Source organism: Equus asinus, chromosome 2 (assembly GCF_041296235.1).
Source record: "Equus asinus isolate D_3611 breed Donkey chromosome 2, EquAss-T2T_v2, whole genome shotgun sequence".
NCBI lineage: Eukaryota > Metazoa > Chordata > Mammalia > Perissodactyla > Equidae > Equus > Equus asinus.
In genome coordinates this window covers 33836313-33853103 of record NC_091791.1, presented here as the reverse complement: position 1 = coordinate 33853103, position 16791 = coordinate 33836313, and the positions used below count along the sequence as shown (strand labels likewise).

At 42.5% G+C, this 16791-nt stretch overlaps 1 protein-coding gene across 50 annotated transcripts in view; it reads right to left on the bottom strand.

The window, feature by feature from the left end:
• SORBS1 (sorbin and SH3 domain containing 1) overlaps positions 1-16791 on the bottom strand; it is a 219134-nt gene that overhangs the window by 43334 nt on the left and 159009 nt on the right. For 20 of the 50 annotated variants that reach the window (XM_070486370.1, XM_070486391.1, XM_014858439.3 and 17 more), the window contains 4 exons: positions 13122-13205; positions 9017-9082; positions 8369-8470; positions 4117-4166 (listed from right to left, as the gene is read on the bottom strand). In XM_070486370.1, coding sequence (XP_070342471.1) covers positions 4117-4166; positions 8369-8470; positions 9017-9082; positions 13122-13205 — 302 coding nt within the window. The remainder of the gene's footprint in view (positions 1-4116; positions 4167-8368; positions 8471-9016; positions 9083-13121; positions 13206-16791) is intronic. The other 30 variants (XM_044753540.2, XM_070486526.1, XM_070486620.1 and 27 more) reach the window with 3 other exon arrangements.

Sequence of the window (16791 nt, the reverse complement as noted above, 5' to 3'; positions counted from 1 at the left end):
TTCAGGAAAAAAAAAACCGAACTGCCTTTTTTTTTTTTTTTTTTTAAGATTGGCACCTGAGCTAACAACTGTTGCCAATCTTTTTTCTTTTTCTGTTCTTCTTCTCCCCAAAGCGCCCCCCCCACCCCCCCCAGTACATAGCTGCATTTTCTAGTTGTGAGTGCCTCTGGTTGTGCTCTGTGGGATGCCGCCTCAGCATGGCCTGATAAGCGGTGCCATGTCCACACCCGGATCTGAACCGGCGAAACCCCAGGGCGCAGAGGCAGAGCGCGAGAACTCAACCACTCAGCCATGGGGCCAGCCGCAAAAGTAACTGTTTTTAACTGTGGCTTTGGGGGAAGGTGTCTAGACACTCTGGAGAGGGTAGTTTCATCTTATAGCCTTTTGTACCACATGAAAAAAATTTATTTTTCATATTTATAATATTATTGCTATTCATCTTTTATTTGTTGCTCCTCTATAAAGCCTTCCTTTCCTCCCCTACAAAACAGAGGTGCTTACTCCTTTCTGGGTCCCAGCACTGCGTTTACCACACTGGATTCTGATTACTTACAAGTCTGTCTCCCCATTACACTCTGAGCCACTTGACAGCAGGCAGTTTATCTTACTAACCTTTGCATGCCAGGTGCCAGCATTGTTAATCAATAAATATTAGTGGAATAAATGATTCCATAAAATTAAATGCTTATATGCACAGATTTCTGACATATTTCTAAGGTCCAGGGGAGTCTTAACGGTTCCTATAGTTCTTCAGGTGTTTTGTGTTTTGATCTTAAGTTAGAGTAAGAGGAAAAAAGTGTTTTCTTAAAGAGCAGCTTGTTCTTGAGTGCCACCTGCTGGCCAAACAGAGTAAAGCTCTTTGGTTAGGCAAAGAACGTGCCTGTGCTAATCAATGCTGAAATGCTAAGCAATTAGTCTACACTGCTGATTTATAGATCTGATAACTCTAGGGTAATAAAATACAAAATTGGACATACATTGTGATAATAAGTATAACAAATATATTTTTTGAGAAGAAGGACTTCCCAGGTTCTTTTAATATTGTGCTATGTAATCATGTTAGTTAATAAAATTCTAAACTCTAGTCTGTTGAAGACATGCAAGTGAATTTAAAACACCACCATTGCCTCTCCAGTGACCACAAAGTTTTTCAACCTGGACCATCTGTGACTCCTCCTTCTTCAGTCCTTGGGTCGTCTTGCCAATATTTCTGTCAACACATCATTCCCATCCACCCAGAGAAAGGAGCCAGAGTCAGTTTACAAGCTGCCTGTCTCGGTGCTAAGTGAGTTGGATTCTAGTCAATGAAGATTATAGCTGCATTCATTTCATTTATTCAGCAAACATTCATTGCGCACTTTGCTACATGTCAGGCACTGCACTGAGGCTGGCTCCTCATCAATGCCAAATATGGAAAAACCTTACCCATTTGAAGAAAGTGGGAGAAAACCAGGCCTGAATTACTCAAAAATCCCCAAATGGTAGAATAGCAGGTGAGAAAAACTCATCTATTCCTACCGAGTATTTCAGGAGAGTTAGGCTATGGCTGGAAAACCGAGGTCTTTGGAGATCTATTTCAATGATATAAATAAGAGTGCCTGATAAATTAACACATCAAATATCTTTATGTACACAAATACTCAGACTGTCTGAAAGCAGTTTGCTCTTTTAAGCAGTTTGCATTAGTCCTGTTAACTGCTAACACAATATTACAAATGGTTGCTTACATTGTTTTTTAATCATTCAAATACAGTAAATCATAGCCTGCCTTCTGTTAATGTATTCCCCACCCATGAATCAGGATGGGGCAGATGAGAGTTTACTGCCCACACGAGTCCCCTGGCCCAGAACTTCATTGTTCCTACTCCAGCTATAGCTCTGCCACGTACCAGCTGTGGAACCTTGGACCTCACACTGCCTTTACATGCCTGTTTCCTCACCTAATAAAATGGAGATTAAAAACAACGCCTGATCCTGGAATGCTGAAAAGACGAAATGAGGTAAAGTATATAAGATGCTCAAAACAGCACCTGGCACATAGCAAATTCTCAATAAATCATTAAAGTTATCATTTCATTCAAGACCTGTGCTCTAACTCTGACAGCCCGTGGGAGCTCCTTTCTCTTCTCACTTTGCCTTCTTATTTACTAATACTTATTTTGGGGAGTGTTTTGCCCCCCAAACTATTAAGGGATTATATCTTATGTTCCTATTATAATACCTAGCGTAGTGCTTAGATCCAGTAGAGCTAAGGAATTCACTCAGCCAGCCACTGAGGCAGCCTCCTCTGTCTTGTGCATTTTGGGGAGATGGGAGTGAGGAGGTAGAGGGGGAGACCAGGCAGCAGGGCTAACACTGTGTAGTCCCGAAAACAGCAGGAGCAGGGAGAGATGTGGTGCAAACAGGCACTGGCAGTCAGGACTGTCAAAGTGGCAAGGTTTGTCACTGACAAACAGGTGGACTGGGGGACAAGGAGAGGGTGCTAGGAGCTGTGGCCTTGAAGAAGCCCTTTACCGCCGCCTAAGGTCATTTGGTGGGCTTCTCCTCTGGAAGCACACCTCTAGGACCTAGAGGACCTGTGACTTGCCATCCTTGGAGCTGAAGGCACAGCTCAACCAGCTCCTTAAGAGAGTGAGCGTCAGAGCCCAGAGTGGAGGGAGAAAGGGGAGGTGGTCTCAATGGTTCTTCTGAGCTTTGATGCCTCTCTGTCATACTGGTGGCCTGATCACCAACCCCACAGTGAGTACAAGAGACTTTATACCTGGCCTTTTCCAGGATGGAACTGGCCTCTAAGCCAGGTAATTTTTCCTCTAGCTGCTGTCCTATTACATCTTCTTAATTTCTTCTTATGCTCTGGGGTATATTAATCATAATCACTAATACACATATTTATAAAAGAAAAATTAACAGAATGGATCTAGCTAGAGATTTGGTCACTACCCTAAAAGGATTAAGGTTTTTCCAGTTTTCCACTGAAATACCCAAATCCCAGCTGACTGACTTTCAAATGAAACTTCTCTTGCAAAAACGCCTTCTCTGGCCAGCTAGGTAGGACATGCTCAAGTGATCATAACATTTGCCCAAAAGATCCACAAACTCAGCATTCTGACCAAGTCAAGCTTCTATTTGAACAGATGAACTGTGCTCATTGTGGATTTACCCAACCCAAACAGAAAAGGTAAGAGTTGTACCTTTCCTCCTTGTCCTATTTCAAAGAATGAGCTATAGACGTGATAAGATGTGGAGACACTCCTACCTGAACAAGCTCCCAAATTACTGGGTGCACCAGACACTATGGAGATTGCCCTCAAGGAATTTATTATAATTTATAGCAGTTCTAAAAGCAGAAGAGCATAATTCAGGTATACAGCAAGAGAAATAAGTGCCATAAGAACCACTAACGTGAGACAGGGGCTAGGAAGGCCCAGTCAGCACCTGTTTATACAAGCTAAAATGCTTGCTATTTACCATGTATGCCAGAGGGAGGAGCAGCACTGAAACATTTTCAGCTGGGATAACAGCCACATGGCAAAGTACTGAGACAAGTACCCTGAAAGAGGACTCAGGATGCTTTGGAGAGGGGGAAAGGAAGCTGGTGGTTACACCAGGAAGAAATGAGTGAGGCGTGCACACACCATCCAGGCAGAATCCTAGGATTGGTCTGGGAAAATAAAGCCACATCTCTGAGAATCAGACAAGTGAGACCCCCTTGGTCCCATCTGTCCCCGTGACAATCCAGCCCAGGACCCAGGCCCCCATTCCCCCACCCCGATACCAGATGCGCCGTCTCAGTCGCACACGCCCTCCCTCCAAGAACCCGCCAATGACAACTTTGATTCTACACTCAGACAAATAAACCCACATTCTAAAGGTAAAGATGCCAACACCGCGACAAGCTTATCAAAGGAAGCATCACAAAATTAATTTGGAAGAGGAGGCGAAAACAGAAGAGAAATCATTAGAAGACTACAATTAAACTGCTACTTATTACCAAACTGTACATCATTCGAAGCTACTAGACTGCTACGAATAACGTACACTTGGGTCCAAAACACAAGCCTCTCCCCATTTCTGACATCTCATACATTAAGCCATGTAAACAGAGTGGCAACTTACTATCCAGGAGGCTCTGAAGAAATTTCCGGAGTGGGGCTGACTGCTGAGCTCTGTAAATGTCAAAAAACAAAAAAAAAGAGTGTAGATGATTTACTTTGACTCAGATATTTCAAGCCAAGGGGTCAAAGAGAGAAGTCCCTTTCCTTTCCTAATTTAGATAAAAGACCTCTGGGAGACAGGGAGCCTGGCTGGAAAGGTCTCAGTGCTTGTGGAGGGCGGTGCTCTTTCTCTGGGAGGATTTCTGGGCAAGCGGCCTCTCTCACACTCTGGCCTTCTGCCTCCCAGTGGCTGCAGCCAAGCTCTCCGGGTGGGTGAGGAGATGGCCCACTCATTATATTTATCTTCAGTCGCAGGCCCATTAGGTGGCTTGGCCCACCATATGGGCAACATGCATTAGTGACATGGACAGCACAGCCTCCACCAGCTTATCCCCAGGCCTCAGACCACCCCCTGCCTAGCCCACCACAGACCCCTTCATGCGCCCCAGATGCCACATCCAGAGAGAGGGTCACCCGACACTTTAGGTGCAGAATGAACAGAAACACATTTGAAAAGACCATAATATATTTAGATAATTTGTTTACCCCTGCAGATTCAGAAGTGTGGAAATGGGGAGAAATACAGTTTCACAAAACCTATTAATGATCACTTCAGCATGAGTGGGGGAACATTGTATAAAATTACAGGCCACGATGCAAAAGGAAGAAAACAATTAAACAAGAGCTCCATGCAGAGATACAGCAACATAATTATGTAGTTTAGGGTTTCTGTTGTTGTCGTGGAGAGAAAAAGGCAAAGGGCTCAATATACTTGTTTTTAAAAATAATGTGCTAGTTGAATAAATCCATGAAAAAGTCAACTTTTAAAGGTACTCCTATCCTATTAATGACCATTTCAAAGAAAACAAGCTATCTGAAGGAGGAGAGATATTTGGGAAAAGGAGAGAAACACCAGGAGAAAGAAAAGGAAGAGATTGTGAAACAGGGAGGAAGAGATGACAGGAGGGGAGGCAACTTCATCAGGGCTCACTCACCTGGCCCTCAGCCTGCTGGGTCCTTTCATTTCTGAGGGCACCTCTGCCCCCTCTCCTCCCCCATTATTCCTCAGAGAAGGCTCCGCTCTAATCTCTGCATTCATCCTCCCAAGTCCTTTTGCCTGCACTGGTCTCTCCTGCCCATCCTCTCCTGGAGTCTCCCACCCTTGGCACATGTCCCATTCTGGGTCTTCATCTACTTTTGAGGGTGATGCCCCTGTCTTCGTCTTGGAACTCCTTTTGCAAAACCCTGCTGGGTCCTCTGGGAACATCCCACCCCTTTCCTTCCTGAGCACATCTTTCGATCAGTGCTGTACCCCTGGGGGATCCCCTAATTCCTCACCACATATTCTAGGTCCCATCAACTGCGCACCCAGCAACCTCCAAAGTCTTTAGAAGCCTCTTGGTTATCAAATCCATGGACCTGTCCTTGGAGTCTATCTTTCGGGACCTCTCTGGAGCAGTGGGCAGTTCTTATACTTTCTCCTCTTGCTCCATCACTCACTTTTCCTCCTACCTCTCTGAACTCTTCTTTCTCTGACTCTCCCCTTCTCTTCCATGTCATCCAGCATCCCAATGGGTAGTTGTTGGTCTCTCATCCTTTGTCTCAACATGAATGAATTTTACATCTACTCTAGGTCAGGTGTCTTCATCTGCTCCCAGTATGTCAACTATCACTTCTCTTCAGGTGACTCCAATTGACTTTGTAAGCCCCTGCCTCTCTCAGGAAACCTAAGTCCTATATTTCCAACTGTCTACTGGATATTCTGTGATATCCAACCAGTCCCTCAAAAATAACTATCTAAAGCAAATTCCTTCATCTTACTTCTGCAATGATTTTTCTCCCCATCTTTCTTATGTGACATACTGATGTCTCCATTCTTCCATGTTCCTAGCCAAAATCCTAGAGTTGTCTTTGTCTCCATCCCATCCCCCAATTCTTTGCTCTTCGCACAAATTAGTTAAAATTTCCCATTGCAATTTCCTCTGAGATCCCTCTCTCATCTACTCTTCCTTTCCCTTCATGCTGGTGCCCTGGAGTAGGGCCTCTTATTACTACATGCCTGGACTACCACAGTAGCGTTCTTGCCCTCTCAACCACCAAATGGAAGTTTTCCTTTTAATTCAGCCTGTCCAGAGTGATGACACTAACCTTCCTAAAACACTTCCTGAATTACATCAATGGTCTGAGGGCAAAATCAATCATCTCCTTAAACATATTTTCTGAGCCTCTACAATCCACGGTCAACCCTCTTTCCCAGACCTACCTCCCACTATTGCCACCCCAAATCTTCTATTACAGCTGAATTCATCTACTTGATTCCTTAAATACATCCTAAACATATTCACTTCTGTGCTCTTTTCCGTATCTTAAATGGCTGCCCCCTACTTTCACCATGTACCTAAGTTCCATCCATCCTTTAAGATCTCAGCTAACTCCTCTGAGAAGTCTCCCTGATTTTCCTCAAGATTTCTCTTTCTCCTGGTACTTACAGCTTATACCATTCATTCAGCTCTTAGCAGGCACTGCTGTGTACTGCTGGAGATCCTTTATTTAGAAGTGTGACTAAACTATCATGATTCTGAAGGCAAAGTCCATTTATTGTGTGATTTAGAAGCTCCCTCAGCGTGTCTCAAACATATCTGGGACAAATGGACAACAGGTATCTGAAGCAACAGGAAGACGATTCATTTATGCATCAGACACTTCTCTGTGCCCATCCTGCCCCAGGCAGGGGTCTAGCACCAGCAGCCATCTCCGCCCTCAGGGAGGCTGCAGTTAGTTCAGCTGCCTCCCTGCCTCTCTAGCTGCCTTTCCTCCTCACATGTGTCACAGAACCACTCTTGTTATTTTAGACTACTTTGAAAAGTGCCCCGATTCATTTTTGGCTGACCTGTAACCTCAGTGCTCCCGTCCTGCCCAGCTCACGTTAGGACTTACCTGCAGGCACAGTTCTCACTGTAGAACCAGCTCAAACCTTCAGTCCCACAGGGGCTACAGCTGGTTCCAGACTCCACCCTGGTTGGAAACTCCGCCCCCACTTTCCCCGCCCCATCACCTACTGCCTTGATTGCGTGCACTCTGGCTCCCCGTTTGTGCCTCCTCCAAGTTCTGAAGGAACTGCTGGCTGCCCCCTCCTTCAGTGACCCTGGATTTCTGAACCCCAACTCCCCTGATGTGCCCGCAGTTCCCTGGCTTCTGACCCTCCTACCCAGGCCCCCTGGCTGCTGCCGTAATCCCCTGGTATTTTTTGCCCCTGCCCTGGTTTGAGTCTCTGGCACTCATGACTATTCGTACCCAAACCACTCATGCTGGTGGTCTGGCCCTCCGTGTCTTAGCTCTGCTTAAGTATAACACGGCCCATTAGCATTTTCCACTTTTCCTGCCATAGCTTGTGGGCCTTCCTAGCTTCTTCAGCAGTGTCTGCATTCCTTTTTTATTTTCTGTAAAGATCCCCTTTCCTTGTAATAGCCTCTTTTGTTCTGTCAGGGAGCCCTGGGGGCAGTTTTCCAAACATTTGGGGATTTTTCCCCCCTTGGGAACCCATTTACCTTGGACTCTCTCTCTCTTTCTGACATATCCTTTAATAAACCACATTTGACACAGCTCCCTTTAAAAATATCAGTGCAGGTTGAGTTTCAAATGCTTGCTTGCGGCCAGGCTGTCTGGCCTCTGGAGCACATTTTTTCATTGAGAACCTTCTGACCTTTGAAATTACAAATACTATTACTCTGACAGTGCCAGGCACATAAGAGGCACTCAGATCACCACTGCTGTGTTTTTGAAAATGATCTCTGAGGTTGGTATCTCCCAGGGCTGCAAAAAAAAAAAAACAAAAAAAAACAAGGGAATTGCCCAAAATATGGCTCCCTGAAAATTCAGAGAAGGTATACTGAGGGGAAGGAAGGGAAGTTAAAAGAGTCACCCTCTGAAAGCAGAGAAAGAGAATAAGAAGGCGGGGGAGCAGTTTAAATCACCAGCCACTCTGCATATATTTGAAAAATCCCCTTTAAGGAAGATGCCAACCTCAAAAGAAATCCAAGCAAAAATTAAGTCAGGGGAAGAGGAATCTACAACGCAAGTCAGAAAGCCATGCAGCTTAAAAATAACCAGCAGCACCGTTTATCACCTCAGCTACATCAAAAAGCAGAGAACAACGAAGAAAATAAAACAGAGCTTGAAAAAGAACGGACGGCAGGAGAAAAGCGGGGAAATACCTGGGCCAGCTCTGCACTGGGTGTTTTATTAAGCGTCTCCATTTTTTCTAAATCTGCCTCTAACTCTGTCTGGCAGAGGTTGAGATCTTTTTCTAGGTTAGTCTGGTTCAAGAAAGAAAAGATGGGAAAGAACGTTTTAGTTTAGAGGAAAGGCAGGAAGAATGGAAGGTTAAGTTTGAAAAATGAATTTGTTTAGTGTTACACATTAATAAGGCAAAGATGGCATGACTCAAACACAAAGGGCTCACTAAAAATTAGTTAAAGACAGGAAAACAGGGAATGCAACATTAGGCATATCAAATAAATCCTGAAGTTATCGGAGCTTGAAAACTCTAATGCTACTTGCTAAAGAGAGGAGCTACAAATACCACAAAAACCTACCTTTAGGGAAATACCTATTTTCTCTCTTTTCAGAGTATGGTGACTGTGACAAATACTATATGTCAGAAGAATAAGTCATTGCTTTAAAAACCTCTAGACATTAGTGTAAGTCTTAGAGACTTTGTTAAATAATTTTATCATCAAGCCAAAAAGAAATGTTATTAAGTTAAAAAAAAAAAGTGATAACACAAAAACCCCACAACACACTCACACTAACCAGGCTAGAGAGCACACACACAGCCCACGGAGGAGGCACGGAGGAATTACCTTTCTATCCTCTCTAGGAAGGATAGAGCAGTCTCCAGGAGTATAATCCCATATCTTTTTGGGAGGCTGACGGGAAGCAGAGGAGGAAATGAAGAAATGAGCATAAAGACATAAAGACAAACACGGAGACTGGCTCAAACAAAGAGGGGCACACTAGGAGAACCATATCAACACAGGAAAGTGAACTCAAAGCAAAGGGGCGGACGCTCGGCCACCCAAGGAGGCCGCCTAGGGACCCTGCAGAACTTGGGAGCTGGAAACATTAACTGGGAAGTTTGTTTCTATGTCTGTGTCTCAAGAGTAAATCATTGTTGGACTCTAAATATTGAAAACTTAAGGAAAAAGGGGAAAAAAACCATTGACACCAATTTGAACAAAAATAGAACCTTCTCAACTCCTCATTGTTCTTTTCAAACTAAGACTGACACTGAGATTCTATATAAGTGGATACATCAGAAGATTGAAGCAATCTTCTCCACTGTAAAATTCATTATGTGTTAATCAATGTGTGAATTTGGAGATTTGGCCAATGGAGGGTAAATTAAACTAAATATGCTTTCTATGGTTTGTGGCAATGAAATCCACGTACAAAATGGGTGTTAAATATTGCACTGTATAACTAGACAATTCCACTAGACAATTTTAACATGTCGTTTTACAGTTTAACTAGACTTTGATAACATGGCTACTGCTAGAGCCATACCTCCCATCTCCCCCAGAGGACAGAGTTTATACTTTGAATTTAAACAGCAGACTGCAAGGTTATTTTTCTTTTCTCCTTTAATTCTTCACGTTAGAATTAGAGCTGCATTCCTGAGACAGAAATCTGCCAGGAGGACTGTCATAAGTTTAATGAGGGAGGGGCTCAGAGGGTAGGACATCCAGAAGTTACAAGTCACTTCTAACTCTGGCACCTCTCTCCGGCCAAGCAGACCTTCTTGTTCTGCCTACTTAGACTTGAAACTTCTTATACAATGACCTCTGCGAAGAAGAGATCATTAATAGCTCTTAGAATTTTGTACAAATTTCATGATAACCAACTCTGTGGAAGCATTCAAACTGGTTTACATTGTGACATTTTGCCTTGAGCTTACTTATAGAAATCATATCAATTTCTGTAAAAATTAGAGGAGGAAAAGGAAGAAAAAGTTGACACTCAGGCTCTTTGTAACGAATTTGCAAAAGAAAAGCAATCTGATTCCAAGGTAAGTTCAACACTGACAGCAACAGGTCAGTAATGTCAGCTCTGCATATGTACGTTCTGCAATTTGTAAGTAAGTGCTATTAACAATTATCACTCATCTTTAAACACTTAATACACTTTCATCTGGATCGTTCATCTGCAGAAGCAGACTTTTTCAAGCCACTCATGGTACCCTACTCATGTCTTTACTGCAGAAAACTAAGACAGTGTTTACAAATTAAATTAAATTGGTTTTAAATAATACTCCCCAAAATGGTCTCTGGAGTCTTCAATTATTTGATATTCTACAACGACTTATTAGAGCTAAAAGGCATTACAGTCAGGATCTTGCTGAATTCTCAGCTCATTCTGGGGGGCCTTTAAGTGAAGGGGCTGAGGAAGAAAGGAGTTAAGGTAGACGTCTCGCGTCACAGTTCTGACAGGCTTTACTCACTGGGTGGGGGGGCCCTGAGGTGGTGTGGAATCAAAAGTAGAAATGATGATTCACATGATTTAGTAGTTTTAATTTCATTGTGCTTCTGAACGACTGAAAAACCTTCCCAAACAACTCCCATGGTTTACACCACTTTTATTTATGTCTCTTACTCTTTTATGGTCTAAAGTGATTGGGGTAGGAGAGAAGAAAACCTTTCTCCCCACTCCACCTTCTTCCCAAACCTTGGGAGTAACGTCCAGTCATCAGCCTGGTTCAACTAGATAACAAGCCCACCCTTAGGATGCCTCAGACCGTAAGGAACTGTTCATCTTAACACTGTTCCTCAGGATATGGGCATTGACTAAGTTATTTTGGCAAGTCTTCAAAAGTATTATCTTTTATTACTTGAAAAGAGCTACACAATAAGTAGTAGTCCCATTTAAGAAGGACTCTAAGGTCTATGGAAGCAACACACATGTCTTCAGGGAAAATGCCATTTTGGAAAAGCATCTCTAAGTCTTTAAATAATTAAGAAGCAGAACAACAGGGTCGGGATACAAATTATAGGAAGGTCCCAATACACAAAGGGACTGTGTTCTCAACATTTATTTGGATTGGTCGTGTGGTGTCCAGACTACAGTTTCCAGTAGAAACAGTGTTAATTTACTGAGCTCTTCACAGAACCTATTTATTGTTTGCTGGGACTGAAAGATTGTCCATTGCTAACAAAAATGGAATTATTTGCAATGTTAGATTTAGTAAAACAAACCAATCACGATTAATTAGAAAATATTGTTTCATAATGTTTCCTAAAAGCTGATATTTCAGATAAAATTAATTTATTCAGCAAATGAGGAGATGACTAGAAATTTGTGGATTCTGAAAGGGACTTCAAAAACCAATGGCACAGACTCTTTTTATGCATAATTTAAAGCTAATACCTTTTACTCTCCCTGATGAAAGTATGGCATTACTATTACATATATCAATCATGGTCTTTTTTTGAGGGGGAGGGGAATTACACATATTAACAGAAGTTTTTGTGAGATAATTGGGCAGGTTTTAAGAAAAAGAAGAAAAGGAAAAGGGTTAGGATATTGTTAACTATTTGCACATGGAAAAGATTGCCTGCGGTAGACTTCCTTGATGTCTGAATGACGGACAGCAGGGAAAAAAGGGAGAGAAAGGAGAAGGGAGGTCTTCAAAGATTTGGGGAGGGGAGGAGATGGCGCAGACTTCAGGTTAGATGCTTCCCCCGCCACTGGTCAGTAGGTGGCGCTGTTCATCCATGACAGCTTAGCCGCACCAGCAGACAGTGTCTAGGAGGGGCAGGACGGGAGAAACGCCTGTTCCTACAAGCAGGTTGTTTGCAAGCCAGGTGCTCCTAACTCCGAAATACCTCAACTTTCAAACAAAGCTCAGCATAGCTAAATCAAATTCCTAATTCCAGAGCATCAGCTTAATTTCTCTTTGTCTTCATCTTAATGAAAAATATACACAATGGAATTTAACATTTTACTGAACTATAAAGTTAATTCCCATCTGCAAACAAAACTATCCTTCTAAATCATAGTGATTCAAATGCTGGATTCAGTGCTTAAAGTCTCACACAAACATCTAACGAAATGTTTTATTTTTATACACTTAATCTCCCTCCACCTGTAAATTCTTTTTGCAGCTGTAATAATTAAGACTTTAAAGTAACTGGAGTTTTAAAGTCAGTTTCCAATCACCTCCAGTGGAAAAATGAGGTCAATTCTCCCTTCTGTTTGATACTCATTCAGGTGCGGGCCTAAGAAAATCCTCCTTTAAGTACCAAAATTCAGTTTGTACCAAAGCCAACTTAGACACATCACAGGGAAGCTGCAGAAGAGTAGGCTGAACACTAAATTTGCCAGAATTCCTAACTCTCATGTCAAATGTTGGTAAATATTATCCTAATTCATAGAAATCGTTCCCTAAGAGTCACCTGTAATGGGTTTGAGTTCGTGGATCACATCTACACAGAGAGGCACTTTTTGGCCTGCTAAGCACTTGCCTTGCACGTGTAATTTCAAAACTTCTATTTAAAGCAGTGACACTGCTGGTCTTCTCAGGGGGTAATGCATTTTCCTGCTTGTCTTCAGGATGCCATAAAGACTTTGGTCACAGAGCTGAACCAATGGCTGAAATAATGCCATTCACAAGGCGGGTGATAATTATTGCTAGTGGTGGGAGGTCCTAAGACAAGAAATGATTTAGTCATGTCTCCCTGGGATCTTCTGGCAAGAAATACTTTCAGAGCTCACTGGCCTTTCTTGGTGAAGTAACACAATGGAAAGCTTACAGGTTGTAGTGAGAAATGGACGAGCCCACCATGGACGTCTGACACGGCTGCTCCCCACTTCCTGAATTCCTTACGAATAGATCTGATTCTTTAGCAGCAACAATGCATCAACAGCATTATTTTAAAAGGTGTCTATAACCACTGAAGCTATTAAACTTACCGGTTTCCCAAACTCCAATTCCGAAAAGAATTTATACCAAGGTTCATTCTTTAAATCTATCTCTTCTGGGCTTATATCCCGACTCTATAGGGGTTGGTGATAGGGAAATGGAAGAGAGAGAAGGATAACATTATGCAAAGATTACATAGGAACAGGCCAGTAGAGATGCAGTGGTTTCCAGGTATATACAGCAACTGCATTCAACAGCAGCAATCATCCATTTTTTACTGACACTAGCAAAATCAGGGAGCTAAAACAGTTGGGAGAGGATGGGTCTATAAAATCAAGGACACTGGGCCAGCCCCGGTGGCCAGTGTTAAGTTCAGCACGCTCTGCTTCAGTGTCCTGGGATTCGGTTACGAGGACAGACCTACACCACACTGTTAGTGGCCATGCTATGCTGGCGGCCCACATACTAAAAAGTACAGGAAGAGTGGCACAGATGTTAGCTCAGGGCAAATCTTCCTCAGCAAAAAAAATAAAAAAATAAAAACAGGGACACTGAGGTAGGGAGCAGTGAGTGAATCATTCTCAGTCCTAAGGCAGAAGGCAAATAAACTGAAGATGGAGAATTCTGCACCATACTGCTTCCCTCCACAACAAATCGGAACACAGGCATAACAATACTCCTCGACGATTATCTGTATTGTGGGAGAAAAAGATTTCGTCTTTACAAAGAACTACCAGTTAGGAGCAAATTACCTGGTGAGCACACCAAACATTTAGTCATCTATGCCAGGTGAGTAGAGCAAACCATTTTTAAGGGCTAGTACAGTTTTAGTACTTTTTTGCAAGGCTGCCTTAAGGTTTTCAAAATAAATGCAAATACTGACACTTTACAAAAGCCAATTTGTTAATACTGCATCTTTAATGGCACATGAGTACGTGAGAAACCATGTCCCACACACAGTAAAGTGAAAGATGATATAAGTAAAAACAGAGGACACAAGTGAAAAAACATTTTTAACAAGCACCTGTGGGGGATGAATACAGACAGAATAAACTTTGTGTTCTAACAAATAAATGTGAAAGAACTGGGAAAAAAATAAAGGGAAAAGCTGAACAAGACAGATAACAGAACAACAGGGGGGAAAAAACTTCTGGGTTATGTTACACAAATAAGTTAGATTTCCCACTTTATATCACCCTGAGAGGTACTTCACACAGACTGATAATTTGATTCCGTGGGATTTCATATTTAATCAAATATTTATGAAGTTCTGGTACCTTGCTCTGTGGAATAACATGTGTTTCTGGAAATAATTAGCTGGAAAATGAATGCCTGGAAAGCAAATCAGGTTTCCCCTTAATAAACTGAAGATACGTTCACATCAGACAAAAGTGTTAGAGACTCGTGGCTTAATTAAACTCATTTATGTATGTACGTTTCAAAAAAAAAACCTTGATAGTCATAAGAGAGAGAGAGATGGTGATTTTCTGACAACAATATGAAACAGAAAATGTACATTTTCCAGGGAGATTGAAAACAACATATAAGAAACCTCACTCTCTCAGGGCTACAGCCCTCGAGGAAGGAGGCTGCCAGGCCTGCGGCCACATCTTCAGGGAGACCGCTTCCCAGAGCAGCTCTTCCTGGACCCGCCTCTCAACGCTCGGTTAACAGCCCTTTCACAGCTTGTAGAAACGGCTTAAGCCTTCTTGGTGACCTTTACCAATCCCTTCTTCTAAAATCCTTAGAAGAATATTTGCCATTATTTCTACTTTTGCTTTAAATAGAGGAAGACATGGCAGAGAACTTTTCTTTAACTGAAATCCACCGCATTTAAGTTCACTGAAACCAGAGGACAACACAGAGTCTGTCCTCTTACATCCACACTGAAACCTCCTCCAATTGTCTTTAGGAGGTTAGGGCTTAAATCTTGAAGGAGAAGGCGTGCTCCTTCTCAAGGGACTCTGTAATTATGCGAAATAATGGATTCTAAATGGATTCTGTATTTGTCCAGTGAAATGAGACAAAGTACCTACAAGGACACAACTATTCAGGCAGAACTGTTTAGACACTGGGACATCCTAGATCCTTATATGATGGGTTTTCATGAAACTTATTTCATGTTTATTATTTTACGAGACTATTTATAAACTGCTCTCTGGGAATAGGTTAAGTTTTGGGGTTTTTAAATAAAACGTACTAACTCTGGCAGGAAAGTGCCTGAATGTTTTGGTACTCAGTCCTGAATGAATTAACCCACTTTATTGCCAAAAGCTGTTTGCAGATTGTTTTACTGCCGAGGTTAACACTGCATCGAGAACTGAATCAGGAGGTATGTCCGTCAGCTCGGCCCGGAGCAGCTGGCCTCAGTCCTCTCAGCTGCCCGAGAGAAAGTTAAAGAAGCAACACCACACAGCACTAACATCTGCGTTTGATTTTGCCATTTATAACTCAGCTGTGAATCCAATTATGGGATGGACAAATAGAAAACGTCCTTCTGGATGCAGAGCGGGATCTCTGCACTGGCAGGCAGGGCAGATTCCTCAATGCCAGGTTACGTTCTCTGCCACCCTGGGCTATTCTTTCCTAGCTCGGCAAAGTCCTTGGGAAGGGCAAGTGACTTGCTAGGAAAACGCCTGATTCTCCTCAAGGACAGTCTTGCTGCTTAGACAGGAGCCAGAGACTAGTTTCAAATTTTAATTAAATCAATAATCTGAGTGTGCTACATTCATTTGCCCAGCACTTTATAATGTTCATATTCTTTGACCCACATTATTGCACTTGATCCTCTCACTCGGTAGAGGTGGGCAGGTCAGATTAAGATTCTGTTTTACAGATGAAAACTCTGAGGTTCAGAAAGCTTAAGTGACTTGCCCCAGGGCATAAGGCAGAGTCAGAATTTGAACTCAGAATCCAGATCTTCCACTTCCTGGTCCAGTGGTCTTTGATCTATACTGTATTCTACTACACTTTTCACATTCCCCAGGAGAAGGGGGTAGACCCACTAAGTTTGCAAATAATACCAAGCTAAAGCAGGGTAAGTGACAAACTTGAAAAGCCGGGAAGGAATTCAAAGTGACCTGACTATGAACTGGGAAGAAACCAAATTGGTTTTATACTTTGAAATATATATTGTGTCTGTAACTGCTCTTTTCACATCTGACCTTCCCACTATATTCCTATGGGAGCAGGGACCCCAACATCTAACCCAGGGCTTGACACATAAAATTATTATATATATATTTGTTGAATTGAGCTAAAGTTCTGTAAGGGACTCTGGAGGAAAGCAAAGAGAAGAAAGCCTGAAAAAGGCCATTTCTGACAAAGGAGGGTCTGACTAACAGATCTCCAATTCCGAGGCCTGAAGAGAAGAACGTGGACTCATACTACGATAAGAGGGGGCCACGTAGTTACGAAGAACTTCATATGAGTTTGCCAAGTAGCTGAACAGGTCATGATGGCTATAAACCTCCTGAGGGGGATTTTGAAGGCAGTACAGTGTTTCATCTGTCAGGGACGTTCACTCCAGCGACAAGATGAGCTCTAAGGTGGCCTTCACAGTCTACCACTCAACCCTTCCTGCAAACAAAGAATAGATGTGTCTACAAGGTCACAATTTAAAATGCAGACATGAGTACCTCGAATTAGGAAAAAAGCGTTATTTTTTTTTTCCCCAAAAGGAGTTGTGCATTTCTGAGAGTAAATTTAGATTCTACATCT